The following is a 15,198-nucleotide window of genomic DNA, read 5'->3' as shown; positions in this document are numbered from 1 at the left end:
CTATCCCCTCCTTTAGCCTAAAGAGGGAACTAGGCAGCTTAACTGACAACTATGGTAATGGTATGGAACCGTGTCTCAATGGTACAGCAGCTGTTTTGCATGTAGTTCCAGATTCAATCCATGGCATCTCCAGTTTTAAAGATCAATTAGTAGATGATGTGAAAGACTTCTACATGAGACCTGGAGAGCTACTGCCAATCTAAGTAGACACAAGATCAGTGTCTTTGAAGGACATGAAAAGTGCCTAGAGCAGGGGTCCTCAAACTTTTTAAATAGGGGGCCAGTTCACTGTCCCTCAGACTGTTGGAGGGCCGGACTGCCGTTACTGTACAAGGCCGCGGGCTGTCAGTTCTCCGTCTTCTGCATCTCTCTCCCTTCCCCACACCACACACCCCGGCCTGGGAACTCACCTCACCTCGGTATCACCTCACACTCTGTCTCCACCGCCTCAGCCCAGTGCCGGAAGTGTGCGTTGCTAACACGAGTTTAGGTCGAACGTCACTTCCGGTCTGATTTTGCTATAACCCGGCGGGCCGCATAAACGTCCTCAGCGGGCCGCAGTTTGAGGACCCCTGGCCTAGAGCAAGAAGAATATGCTCCATAGCAGAAGGCTACCTCCTGTCTCCACAACAGATGAAGTGTGTGTGTGTGTGTGGGGGGGGAAGTATAGAATCTAAGACTACCTCCTGCCTCCACAGCAGATGAAATGTGTGTGTGTGTGGGGGGGTAAAGTATACAATCCAAGCCATAATCTGACCATGGGTCCCAGTTCATAGTTTAATTCTGGCATGTTATGCACAGTCTTGGGTCAAACATACCTGCCTTAGTTTCACAATCATACCAAATTCACCAATGATGTACTACAACAGTACCTCAGGTGTTACATGAACTATTGGGTATTGCTTCTTCCACTAGCTGAGTTTGTGCATGGTAATTTAATCAACTCAGCATAATCTGTTCTACTCATCAATCCAGCAGAACCTGCTGTTTACCAGCCATGGACTTCACTCCTGTTTTCGCCCTCAGTCATAGCCTCCCCTCCTGTCGTAGCTGCAACATGTAGTTTTTATTCTCCTCTTCCATATGTATCCCTGAACACTAATGCTAGAACCTTAAGGGAGAGGTGGTACTAGGGAAAGTTAGAATTTGTATGGCATACTCACTTCTGTTTTATGCTTTACTATGTCTTGTCATATAGGTACTGGACTGGTATAAATACAGCACACTTGCCTGCGGCATAAAATGTGAAGTGGTAAAGGGGGTGGGTTGTATATCAGGTGAATTGATCTGACTCTGTCTTCTGTGAAAGAGTCACCATAGAGACCATGAGCTTGCATTCTCATCAAAGAAAAAGAGGATCCAAAGGAAACTTGATCTGAGTGTGGTGATGAAAGAAATAATGTACCTTACAATAGCCTGTGGGAAATGCTTTGCCCCGTATTAAGTGGTGGCACACTTAATCTTCTCATTGCCACAGTACTTTAAGAAATTGGTGGGGATTTTTCAGTGTTTGTCTGCTTCTAGTCCTTGCATACACCCCCTCCCCTCTTTTTAGCCAGCCAAGCCAAGCATGCTGTTTTGGAGTCCTGTTGGGATTCCTCTGAGCTGACAGGAGGTGGATCCAAGCTGTTTGGCTGAATAAGCTCAGATCCAAACAGAAAAGTATTTTCCCACATTTTGTACAGAGAAGTGGAAAGTCTCTTGAGGGAGATGCTTTGCTGAAGAGAGAAGCAAACAGTGTAGGGGAAGACTGGGGGAGGGGAGAATGCTGGAATTCTCTTTGAAGAAATTTATGATGATAAAAGACTTTGCTGGACTTCTCCTGGCTAGGCCACAGGTGACAGAAAGCAGCTGGTTTCTAGGGCCTTTTCTCCTTTCTCTCCCTTGAGTTTCTTCTGCACTGACTACCTCTTGCCCCAAGAGAAAAAAACCAGGTTTATTTTAAGCTTAATGGCATCTAATACAGTGGGAACACAGATCAACACACTACAATGACAGGCTCATCAAGTCATTCTACTTAGCATAAAACATAGCAATTTTATAAGAAGTTGTTTGTGGGAAGGTATCTTACCTCATGTTAAGTTGTTCTTGTGAAATGTTTCTTCGTACTCCTAAAAATGCCTTTTTGGACATGGGTACTATGGTGGAATAAAGTCAGATGTAAGACATGGTAGTCCATGTAAACTATTTACATGAGAAGCACATGCTACATGGTGGCTGTAAGGCGTAAATCACCTCTAAGGTACTCAGATAAGGCTTCCTGATGAGATGTTAGTATCTTTTGATCTTTTTTTCTTCCCTATGATACTTCAGTTGGTAAGCTTGTCTTAGAAGGTCTATTAAACTCTAATCCTAGAATTTCTAATTCCAGTGCCTAGAGCAAGAAAATCCTACTGAACTATATAGTCTTGCTGTTCTTCTGTTGTCTTGCTGCTGTTCTGCTGTTAATTTAACAGAGGCCACACCTTGTCTACAGTCCCCTGTGAGGCAGATGAGCGATGTTGACTGCTTTTTTAGATTACACTGCTTTTCAAGTTTGTCTGGATTTCTATACTTCTGAAGAAAGTTTTGTAGGTCAGCCTTGGGCCAATTAAATTCTGCATTACTGCTGACAACATAATTTATGTCTTGAGGATCAGACCAAGTACCTACTGCTTCACATAATCCAGCATGCAGAATGTTGGTATTCAGCTTTTTTTCAAAAGACAAGAAGTTTTTACACTTCTGATTTGCTATCTTTCTGCTGAGCAAGTTGGCATGCTGTACATGTTTCTTTCAAAATCTCCTGCAATGTACTTGGTGCTTAATTTCTAAACAATTGCATAGCTCAGTGGTGAGTATAAAACACTATGCATGTACCCCAAGGCATCCTTTGCATTTTCTGTGTTCTGTCACTGAGAAGAGATATGAATGTTCTTTCTCATGCAAGACAAGTCATCACAACTGTTCTGTATTTCATTGGAAAAGGTCATATTTTAAAAGCCATTTGGATCCCCCCCTTTTTAAAAAAAATCCATAATAAACTGTCTTTCTAGAGACATACTTCGAGACAGCTTGTAAGGTTAAAACAATATAGCAATAAAATCATAAAAATTAAGTATAGACATCAATATTAAAACAAGCAAAGAGACCACTATGGATGCAAACAGTTTTCAGACTGGAAGCAGTCCATAACAAATGTGAAACCTTTCAATTAAAAGCCTGGGCAAAGAAAAGTCTTTGGCTTGGTGACCTAAAACAGTGAAATGGGTACCATATGATTCACAAGAAAGAAGGAAGTTCTCCACCCCTGGAAAAAAAAAAAACAATCTGGTTGTCACCTGATTCACCTCTGCAGATGAGGGCATACTGCAACATGAGCAGAAGATCATAACTGGCAGATGATGCACTCCTCCCATGGTCCTAAATGGTTTGGGATGGGATATTTGTAAGAAAGAACTAGCCCTTTCAACAAACGGGCTTCCAATGCAGATCTTTCTACATAGAAAAAATGTAGGCCCTGCATCAAGTAGCCTGACTACGATATTTTGGACCAATTGATGTTTCTGGTCACCTTTCAAAAACAGCCCCATGAGTAATCCATACTTCAGTCACATTCAAGTGCAAGACATTTGGCCAGTTTGGACTTGTTGAGGAACGACTGAACCTGGCAAATGGTGTAGTTTGACACAATAGGAGACCTGAGCTTTTAACCGTTGGGCAGGATCCATCAGTGACCCCAGTCTACAAAACTGTTTTTCAGGAAGAATGTAGCCCCCTCTAGGATTGACTTCTCTGTCTTCAAGAGGCTATGTCATTGACCAACAGGACCTCAGTCCCATCTCAACTGAGCTTCAGTTTATTGGCAGTCATCCATCTCATTACCTTCTCTAGACATTTCATGCAGTGCCCTAGGCAATGCTTTGCCCTACCACCCTCCTCTGTGGCACCCATCCAACTGCCTGCACCCGGGAGGGGAGAGGGCCCAATTTGGTGCCCCCTAGCCCAGCACCCTAGGCAAATGCCTAATTTTCATAGTGGCAAGGCTGCCACTGCGGCCCCCTGAGTTGGGAGAAATGAAGCTGTGTGTTGCCAGTAAATTGGTGATACAAAAAGTGGATACTCAGTATGGATAAGGAAAAAGAGTAGAAACTGAGTAGCCCAAATACATGTAATCTTAAAGACACAGTACCTCACCAATGCAAAATATCCTAAATTTCCACAATGACAATACATGAAAAGTCTTTAATAAAGATATTCAATGCCCATCATTCCTTGACTTGAATCCAGGGTCCATCAATGCAACAAGAAATATATCTTCAATAGATAAGTCTACAATACTGGTTTCGGTCACACCTTTTTCAATTGTAGACTGTTACAGCAACAAATGCATCATGGCGTCCCTATCATAAAACAAGGACTCAGTGATAGTTAAAAACATAGCGCCATACTTTAACAATCATAAAATAGTTACATAGGTTTAACACTCACCAATAGCAATAATTATTTGTAAATGGGGACACCAGTCCAAAAATTTAATCATCTCACTGATACCGTCCCTTAACTCTGGCTAGGTATTGACCTGATTCAAATACTACTTGCTTTACTGCTTATGTTAATTACTTACAGCTGTTACAATTCATTTTTAAGAAATATCACAAATACTTACAAATCATTCAAGAGCATACAATTCATTGATATCCAATACAGGTTTGATATTCACATAAGAATTTCATAGAAACACTGACCAATCAAAACTCTGATTTAAACCCGTTGGTGCCATAGTTTTTAGCGTGTAAATCCAGTGGCATTCACGTTTTAGAAGATGTTTTTGTATAGCCATTCTCACAAGAGGATTTGGATCAAATTTTTCAAGTACAACAAAAGAAAAGTCAGTTGGGGCATGGCCCATATCCAGAAAATGTTGGCAGAGGGGAGCATCAATTTTTTCATTTTTAAACGTGATTTATGCTCACAAATTCTGGTTCTCACAGCTCTAATGGAAGATCCGACATATAGCTTGAAACAAACACATTTTATTAGGTATATTATTTTTTTACTACCACAAGATGTCCAGCTTGTTAATTTCTTTTTGAAGTGGGGAAGAATGATCTCGTCAGTGCTCCAGGCTAGTTCATGGAACGGTGCCCACAGGGAAAATGCCTATAAGTCCAGCTTCATTTCTCCTATTAGTTTCATTTGTCCTGGCATCCGCCCTGATTAACATATTTCTAATATTCGTGGTTCTCCGCAATCCAATAAATGGTAATTGCTCACACCTGGGAATATTTTGTACCAAGTGCCGGTTCCTTGTTATTATTTTCTTTATGGCATCTGTTCTGTTATTATTTTCTTTATGGCATCTGTCTCCTTTATCAGCATGTTTTGCCCTATCTAATGCTTTTTGAATAATCTGCTTCAGGTACCCCCTTTCTTGAAATTGTCTTGACATAATGCCTGTCTGTTCCTTAAAATGCTCCTGGAAGGTTGAGTTTCGTCAGACGCGCAAAAAAATTGCCCATATGGCAAATTATTGCGGAGATGGTGAAGGTGGTGAGAATCAAACCTAAGATATGAATTCCTATCTGTTGTCTTAGTGTATGGTCTCACCGCCAACCTGTCATTACCAGTACAAAAAATAACAGTATCAAGATAATTAAGACCATCTCTCCTAGCTGTTCCAGTGAACTTAATTGATAAATGAATAGTATTCAACCAATCAAAAAATTCTTGTACATTAGTTGGATTACAGTACACAAGGAAAATACCATCTATGAAGTGAAAATATAGAAATATGTTATTATAGAAGGGATTAGTAGTTGGATTGCAAATATATTGTTCCTCTAGACTGGCCATAAAAATATTGGTCAGGCTAGGCGCTATCACGCTTCCCATCGAAATACCCTATATCTGGAGAAAAAAATCTTCCTTGAACCTAAAATAACTTTTTCCCAAAATTAGATCCAACTGCCTGCACCCTTTCGCCCCCTACCCCGCAGCCAGTAGGCAAAGTTGGCAGGGAGGTCATCCAGCTGACATGCAGCCTCCACAGTGCTCTCTGAGCACCGCAGAGAGGTTGTGCGCCAGTTGGCTGGGCACCCTCCCTGTGCTCCTGAGGCTTTGCCCACGGCGGGGGGGGGAGGGCTGAAGGGTGTAGGCGATGGTGCAGGTGCCGCAGAGGAGGGCAGCAGGTGGCATAGCAGGCATTTGCCTATGGCACCAGGCCAGTAGGGGGGAGGGCCCAATATGGTGCCCCCCAGCCCAGCACCCTAGGCAAATGCCTAATTTGCATAGTGGCAAGGCTGCTACTGGGGCCACCTGAGTTGGGAGAAATGAAGCTGTGTGTTGCCAGTAAATTGGTGGCACCTCAAATCCCTGGGTGATCTTTCCCATTTTTATGTAGATGCTAAATGGCACAGGAACAAAGTGGGTCCTTTTAGGACTCCACAGTAAAAATGCCACAGAGACAAGCAGCAGCCTCCCCGCCCCCTAGCACTTGGAACTGACTGGCCAAGTAAGAGTAGAACCACTGAAGCACATTACTGTTCCTGCTCCCAGTTCAGCTAGACCTGGAGTGTCAGAACCACCCCACCCAGAGCTTTAATCAGGCCTGCAGGGCTCCTGTCTCCCCCCTCCCCTTCCTGTCCTCACCTTTTGAAGCTCCAAGGCTGCCAAAGTTTCCTGCACTTTCTGCCTTGTCATTGCTGGCTGCAGCAGGAAGCAAAGCTGCAAGGAAAATGTGGAATGGATTTTCCATTAAGGCCCCTGTGCCAGATAGTTGGGCCCAGAGATCTTAATGGAAAATCCATTCCATGTTTTCCTTGTAACTTTGTGCTGCAGTATGTTTCAATGGAGTGGAGATCTGTTTCACTTTCTGCATTCGTATAGCTAGTTGAATCTCATTCTTTATGGAGTTGTGTCCTTGCAAATAAAAAGTTGATGCTTTGAACCAGTTAACTCTGCTGTATGGACCTGACTTAGTGAGTACTCTAAACTGGAATCCACAGCCGAAGGGAGATATTACACCATAGAGCCATTGCCAATCTGAGTAGACCCTTGGGGGGGGGGCGGAGCTTGCAATGCCATTTCATTGTTTTCCCAGGCTCAGAGCATTTTATATATTTAGTTTCTGCTGTGACCCTTGTGCCTTTTCTTGATATTTTATTTTTTAAAAATTGCATTGCCAAATTCCACTATTCCTTCACCTTCAATGTTTTCTCAGGCTCAGAGCGTTTTATATTTTTATTTTCTGCTGTGATCCTTGTGCTTTTTCTTGATGTTTTATTTTTAAAATTGTATTGCCAAATCCCACTATTTCCCCCTTTCCATTTGAACAAAATATTGCAAGAGTTTAAAGCATGTTTGTATTTTAAGTTTAAAAAATATCTTTAATTGTGCCCTTTATAAAGTTTATATCTCCACTACCTCACATTACATTTTATGACACACATGGACCGGCCCTGCAAAGTCCCATTTGTGTCAGATCTGGCCCTCCTAACAAATGAGTTTGACACCTTTGAGCTAGACTTTCTAAAATGTTCCTGTGGTCAATTACCGGTATGTCGAAAGCTGCCAAGAAGTTCAGAAGAATCAGTAAGAACTTGCTTTTGTCTCACCCCTGGCAAAATAGTTAGAATAACTAAGACTTGTGTCTGTCCAAAATCCAGGCTTGAGTCATTATTAAAATGGGTCTAAAGAATCCATATTTGCCAAAACCACCTGAATCTGTGTAGCCACCATAGTGTTGCCAGGTCTCTTGCTTCCTCTCTCACACATGTGGCTCTGCCCCCTGCAGCTTCTGTCTCAGAGATTTAAAGGCACACATACACCTTCCAAAACAAAAAGTTTAGGTTGCAAGCTTCTAACCCTGCCTGAGATCTAAAGACACTGGTGGCAGGGAGGAGCTACAAAACCTGGGGATCCCCTGCCTGGACCTGAGGACTGGCAATTTAGGAAGTATCTCATTATTGTTTTATGAGTCTGCATCCTCCCAACCAAATATTCAGGAATTCTAAAAATAGTTCTGACACATGTCCATGTTTGGTGCTGCATCACTGTCTTGTGCCTTGGAAGGAAATACAAGCAATGTTTAGAAGTATTTAGCTATCTTTTGCTTTTACTTGCCCCCCTCAAGAGAAGGCCAATGTAATTGTTAGTTACAATAGGAATATCGATCTTTGGTCCTGACAGTTTTTCATGGAACTTGTGGTAGACTGCATCATGGTGCCACATATATCACTGGCCGTTTTCTCACTGACCTTATTCCGGAGCGACGTCCCTCTTCACCGCGCAGCATCTGCGCGGATTTCCCACCAACTGCTGCGCACAACCAGGAAGAGCCGCGGCTTTTGCGTCGCAGATGTAAACTGGTTTTTAGTGGTTTACATCTGCGACGCAAAAGCCGCGGAACTTCCTGGTTGTGCGCAGCAGTTGGTGGGAAATCCGTGCAGACTCTACGCGGTGAAGAGGGACGTCGCTCCGGAGTAAGGTCAGTGGGAAAACGGCCACTGTTTTGGTTCTGTAGAGGTTTTTTTCGGGGGGGGGGGGGGGGTGGGATTCACATACAAGCACAAACGTCTTTACTTTTTCTGATTATGGGTCTAAAATTGTCAAATATGAGTCAGTATTAGGTTGCTTGTCAATTTATTGTGTTTCTGCTGAATTTGCCATATATCAATTCAGATCTTTAAACTTGAGTATCCTTCTTCCATCCTTCCTTTTTCATTAACTGCATCAGATGCTTTGGTGCAATTTCACTAGTTAAGTTAGCAGTATTGGAAAAGGGGGAAAGCATGGACTGACTGAAATCATTTCTTGACCCAGTGCTAAATCTGCCAACAGAAGTATTTCTAAAAATAAGTATTTTGTGTAAATTACGTACTTATTTCTTTTCTTTCTGGGCAGGGATGTGGCTCAGTGGTAAAGCATCTGCTTGGCCTATAGAAGGTTCCATGCTCAATCCCTGGCAGATTAAAAGGATTAGGTAGCAGGTGATGTGAAAGCTGAACCCCTGGAGAGCAGCTCCTGGTCAGAGGAGGTAATACTGACCTTGATGGACCAATAGTCTGATTCATTATAAGGCAGCTTCATGTGCTCTCTCCTTAAAGTAGTTACACAGGAATGTAGAATATCCTCTATTACAGTAGTGTTGAATGCAGAGGGGTTAGCTGTCTTTCTTGGCAACAAATAGCCCATCAAGAATGCAGCTCAGCAGTTCTGGCTTTTGTCAGCAACATTGCAACTTAGCTGATGCCTCAGGCTCACTTCTCAAATGTCAACAGCAGTATGGTCAAGTTTGGCTCATATCCAGTTTTTCAGAGAGACTGAACTGAAGAAGTCTTCCCCCAGAATTCTGCTGTCTTGGGAACTGCAATGATGGAGAGTTCTAAGCTGTCCAGACTTCCTGTCAGCTGCTTCTTTAGCATGTCTGCCTTGGACTTCCCCTGGATGACTGTGATTTTCTGGCACCCACTAGGATGTTTCTTTTGCCATCCTGACTTCCAAGAAATGTTTTATGGGACTGCATGACATATAGAGTACAACTGATCACCCTAGTTAGAGCTTTGTTGTTCTTTTAGCCTTCTAGTGAGTCCTGTATATGAAATCCCATATTTCTGGCTCTGCTCCTAAATAGGAGATAAGAGAGGGAAACTGTTGGACAAAGCTCCTGAATAGGGCAGTTTCCTTCTTGTATTAGAGGGGGAAACTCTAGCTGTAGAAATTGGCAGAGAAGAAAGGCTTGGTTTTCTCAAGGCACTTAGAGAATGATGCAAGGATCCTATCCCCATCCTGAAGTAGTGCACAAGATTTCTGCCTTGGTGAGAACTATGCCCTACCGGTCTTCTGAAGCATCCTTTTAAGAATTGTCATAACTTCCAACTTTAAATGGCCAACTCATAGCTACTTGTCAAAAACTATCAGGTTTAAAGCCCATCCTGTTCCTGCTTGCTTGGAAGTAAGTATACCTGATTTCATCGGGGCTTACCTGGAAAGTAAAGAAATGTAGAATTGCAGCTGTATGCTGCACTCCCTTCCCACATTGTTTGGCTCATGATAACTGAGCGCCCTACAGAAACGAAGAGACTTTAGCTGCCGTGTTAAGTATACTTGGTGTCTTTGATCTAGAAAACTCTTGCATATTGCTGTTATAGGTGCTTCATCCTTGCAAGACCTTTTCAAACTGAATCCTTGAAAAAACTGTAATGTTTATTTATGTACCAGGATTACATTAATGGACTTTCTAAGGAACTGTGTGTATGTATGTATATATATGTATGTATGTGTGTGTGTGTGTGTATAAATTTTGGCCACTGTGTGACACAGAGTGTTGGACTAGATGGGCCATTGGCCTGATCCAACATGGCTTCTCTTATGTTCTTAACTGAGCCATTGCTCATAGTTGTGTGTCTGCTGTTGTCTAGTGGGCTCAGTTCTTTATGTTACTTACTGGAGACATTGTTGGGGAAACTTTGGTGATGATTGGACTGGTCAGCATGAAAAGAAAGTGGTAGCTCATGCATCAAGCAGTTTGGAGGGAAAAATAAGAGGCAGCTGGAATCTATATAAGCTATCATAACTAGTTTGAGTCTTTATGTATGAAGGCAGTAAACTTCTTTATACCAAATGCTGAAGATGGTGCCACTTTCATACCCTGCCTGTGAGCTTCCAAAGGTATTTCTGACCCCTCTTAGAAAACGCTCTTTAGTAGAAACTTTTCTTTTATTTGATCTATCATGAAAATTGAACAAAACTGGATTTTAACATCTGCAGTGTGTCTACTTGTTTGTCCTTAGGCATGTCCTCCCACAGCCAATTAAGGTGTTCATTGGGACTGATTTCTCACTACCACTGCTCCTCCCTTAGGCTTCTGTTTTCCCTGGTGCAAGCGATCAATTTCCCACCAGTTGCTCCATGGGCACATTTTTATGCATGGCTCCCTCCAGTTCCCCTCGTTGCTTCGTAATGCTGTCTTTTAAGGATTAAGAAACCACAAGGAGAATTGGAGGGAGCTGCACTTCAAAATGCACCCGCAGAGCAACTGGTGGGAAATTGATCACGTGCACCAGGGGAAAACAGAAGCCTGGTGGTGGAGCAATGCTAGTGAGAAATTGGTATGTGTGTCTCTGCCTGGCTCTGGGCATGTGTAGAAATATCTTGGGCAAAAGAGTAAAAATGAGATGAGCCTCTGACCTGTTATATTTTCTCTTTATCACCATCTTGTCTTTTGTTTTCCAGATCTTGGGTGCTGTGATTCTGGGCTTTGGAATATGGATTATGGTCGACAAAAACAGCTTCATTTATGTTTTGCGTAAGACAGTATTTTGGTGTTTTAAGCTTTTTCCTGTATAGCGTCTTGTATATGCCCAGTAAGATAGAGCACTATTCTGCTAAATAAATTGCAGTGGGGATCCTTTCTGAAGCAGCAGCCTATCTGTAGATCGCAGTCCTAAACAGAGCTAGCTTCCTCCTAGATCTAGAAGAACCTTCTGTAGCTAATCAGCTTTTTTCTTGGTAGACTATTCCAGGTCAGACTCAGAACAATAGCCTTGAGAAAATCTATGCTGTGGGCTGTGGTTCTGCTCTTTGGTTCTCTTCTATAAAAAAGTCTGTGAAATGTGAAGTTACCAAGTGAATATATTTGTTAAACCAGCATGTGGTTTTTGTTTTTACTGCTGCAAGGGAGGAAAGGCAAGAAAGAGCTGTTTTGAGACGTATTAGTCCAGACAATTTCTCCTTTTCATATTGCAGCCATTTTTTTAAGACTACAGAAATGAATGAGAGTTTGATTTGTGACCTAGTTTCCCCCTGTGGTCTGGAACCAAAACTCATAACAAAATGGGTTGAACAGCTGAAAAGAGTTCTCCAATTCATTCATCATGGAGGCACTGATCCTGCGGGCTTTTTATGCTGCCAACAAGGGCTTGGAACCTTCCTGTGTGTCAACTCCATTTAGCTCTGATTTTTGGCTTGGGAATTAGCTGCGCATGCAAGAAAAGTTCTTGCTTCCTTCCCTTCTTGAGATTTGCAGATGAAGCTCTTTCCTCTCCTTTTTCCTTCTCCCTTTTGCTCTGGTAACCTTAACTGAGTCTGGGAAGGAACTTTACACAGCAGGGCATTCCAGTGTGTTGCCAGAGAGGCCTGCCCCCATCTTTTCTTGTGCTTCTCTGGCATCTTTCCCAGAGTAAGAAAAAAGATGGAGCAAGAGGGAATAGAAACAGTGGAGGCCTCTTGCCAACAAGGTCTGCGGAATTTTCTTGAATAGCAAAGACATGCTGCAAACTGTGGGCTGCGTCCAGGCTGTTTTTCTGCTATGATCTCTGAAGGGCTTTGGCTGTACACTTGGAAAGGAGGGCAGTGCGGGTTTTGTTGAATGTAATTTAGTCTCTGCTGAGATTAAATTTCCAGTGGGCCCTTGAGCTCTAGGAGGACCTGCATAAAATTCTCCTGAAGATGCATCTATTGTTGACTTCATGGCTATCTTCTAAACGTTCAGCCTGGCTAGGCAAGCTTTAGAATAAAGCTCCTTGAAGGAGTATTCATTGTTTATAATTTCCAGCAACAGTTTTCCTGGAGATCATAGCTGAAGTTGAAAAGGCTTTCTGTGATATTCATCAGGTCAGTCTTTTCAGCTTTGAGAGCTATCACTCTTAAAGCATGTTATGACGAGTGAACACTTTGCAGTTGAAAGAGAAGCTACCTTCTGTATGAATGTATAAGTGGGATTGGGGTGCTGCAGTCCCACAGAAAATGTGCAAGATAGCTTCTTTTCTTTTTGGGAAAAAAGGCCTTTATAGCTTTTGTGGCTGTAACAAGATGTTTGAAAAGTTGGGTGACACCAGAATATCTCATACCTCTTTTCAGTGGCTGTCAATCAGAGCTTCAATATCCTCCAGAAGCTAGAAAGTAGGAGAAACTGTTGTCAGCCTGCAAATTTGTCAATAGTAGAGAGGAGAATAGTAGAGTGACGCTTTTTTCCATCTTCCCCCAGACATCAGTCATGGTCACCGCAGTCCCTATGCTTAGTCAGGAAGTAGATGGGGGGGGGGGGGGCTAGTGATATGTGCATTTCATTTTATGATAGTCAGCAATGCATAATATATCCAAGTAGGCCACCCCCTACTCCATATGCACATTCACAACCCTTGCGCTAAGGGGACAGTGTCTCTTTTGTAATGTTAAGGATCTGTAGGTTTTTTTGGAGAGGGGAGGGAATGAGGATTGTGAGTTGTGGGCCTGAGCGTGTGCATTCTTCAGAGCCAATTTTCTTCATGTAGGGTCCTTTGATGTGTCAAGTGCAGCTTAAAAGATTCCATTGGGAGGTGGGGTCATATTCTGGGAAGACAGATAACAATAATTTTCCTTCACATCTCTTCTGTTCCCCTCCCTGCCATGCTCTGGCTCAGGGAAGCTGTCCCTGCTTTCCTCAGTTCCATCTCCTGGCTCTTCTTCCTCCCATTCCTTTTCCTCAGCTCCCTGTCTGCCTTCTTATTTTCCTGGTCTATGGAGCTATCAATCAAGAGGAAGCAGCCACACTCCAGCAGCTCAAGACACTACTGCTGCTTGAAAGCAATGGCTCTGCAGCAATGGCAGGTCCCAGCAGTCTCATGTTGGCTGAGTGAGCCACTCATTTTAATTCTCCTCCTTCCTACCTTTTCTTATTGAAGTGTTTTTGAAAGATTTGGGTCTATGATTAATTTTGTGTTAGTGTGTTGAATATTATGATTTCTTAATAGCTACGGTTCCCCTGTTGTGGTATATAGGAAACTCCTCTTGACTTGTCTCTAGATGCATATTTGTGACCTTAATGTTCTCTTTACACATGGGGGAAGTAACACTGCAAATATTCTAATTTGTCATAATTAATGCAGGTGGTAATGTAGCTTCTCTTTGTGTTTTTTTCGTTAAAGTGCAAAGTGGACAAATTAGTCTTGCATTCCTGTTAAATGTGTAAACTATCTTGTTCTAAAAATTATTTCTTTTCTGGCTCCCACAGAAATTTCATCATCCTCATTAAAGACTGGGGCATACATTCTCATTGGAGTTGGGTCTGTCACCATGATGATGGGATTCCTGGGCTGCCTTGGAGCAGTCAATGAGATTCGCTGTCTCTTGGGACTGGTAAGTGATGTAGACAAAAAGCCAAATGTTATCTAAGGTTCTTCCTAGCAGCAGTTGGTCTAGAGGCCAAGGACAACCAGTCTACCATGCAAACTCACCTGTTGACCAAGGTTCATCACAATCTCTTAGCCTAACCTAACTCACAAATTGGTGGGGTTTGAGTGGAGGAGGAAAGATGATGTGATAAGCTGCTTTAGGTGCTGATTAGGGACAAAAGTGGGATAGTATAACACTAAGGTCATGGGGTCTGGAAAATAACATTGAGTCCTTTCTGTTCCTATCCTCCAGTACTTCACCTGCCTGTTGCTGATCCTGATAGGTCAGATAACTGCTGGACTGCTCATCTACTTGCAACGAAGTGCAGTAAGTGACTCACATCTCTCTGCTGTGCCTTCCTCTATTTTTAACTGAACATGCACTTGTAAAAGTCTTGTGCTGTGATCACCTATCTTGCTGCCCTCTAGTTCTGGTGCTAAATTTGGATTCCCATTGCAAGTTAATGAAGTAAACGTTACATAGGCATTTTTAATGGTAATGCTGCCCTACCCCTTGTAGCTGCATGTTCTACCTATCTGAATCATGTCCAAATAAAGCCACTAGTTAATGATGTGCAAGGTAAATTAGTGGATGAAGTATAACCAAAGGAAGTTTGGTCATAATCATGCAAATGTGCAGCAGGGATTGGGCAATTCATAAATATAATAAATAATAAGAATAAGAATTCATGCTCATGAGGTTAAATTAAAGGGAAATGAACCTTGTAACTGTGTAAATTGTTTTGAAACGCAATCTTTCTTGTGTTTTATTTTCATCGCAATAGTCATACAAACTCTTTGTTTGTTTCTTGATTGGGACACTTTTTTCTACTTCTTTTTGTTTCCCCAGATACATCATACCATATATACAGAGCTTTGGAAGGTGGTAGATAAATTACTTTCACCATTCTTCCCTATCCTTTGTCTGCTTTTTGAATAATAATCTTTGGTCTCAGAAAACACTTTAAGGTCTTTAGGCTGGGGTGTATTGGATAGTCTAGCATGTGAACAATGAGTTCACAACATACTGACTACTGGATTCAAGTTGTAAGGCTCATCTACACCA

General features: G+C 42.3%; 1 protein-coding gene across 1 annotated transcript in view; it reads left to right on the top strand.

The window, feature by feature from the left end:
- Positions 1-15,198, top strand: part of CD82 (CD82 molecule) — a 97,194-nt gene that overhangs the window by 56,875 nt on the left and 25,121 nt on the right. The window contains exons 3-5 of the mRNA XM_060261328.1: positions 11,215-11,287; positions 13,973-14,097; positions 14,386-14,460. Of these exons, the coding sequence (XP_060117311.1) occupies positions 11,215-11,287; positions 13,973-14,097; positions 14,386-14,460 (273 nt within the window). The remainder of the gene's footprint in view (positions 1-11,214; positions 11,288-13,972; positions 14,098-14,385; positions 14,461-15,198) is intronic.

Source organism: Heteronotia binoei, chromosome 21 (genome assembly GCF_032191835.1).
Source record: "Heteronotia binoei isolate CCM8104 ecotype False Entrance Well chromosome 21, APGP_CSIRO_Hbin_v1, whole genome shotgun sequence".
Lineage (NCBI taxonomy): Eukaryota > Metazoa > Chordata > Lepidosauria > Squamata > Gekkonidae > Heteronotia > Heteronotia binoei.
The sequence above is the reverse complement of the archived record's forward strand: the minus strand, read 5'-3'. Positions and strand labels throughout refer to the sequence as shown.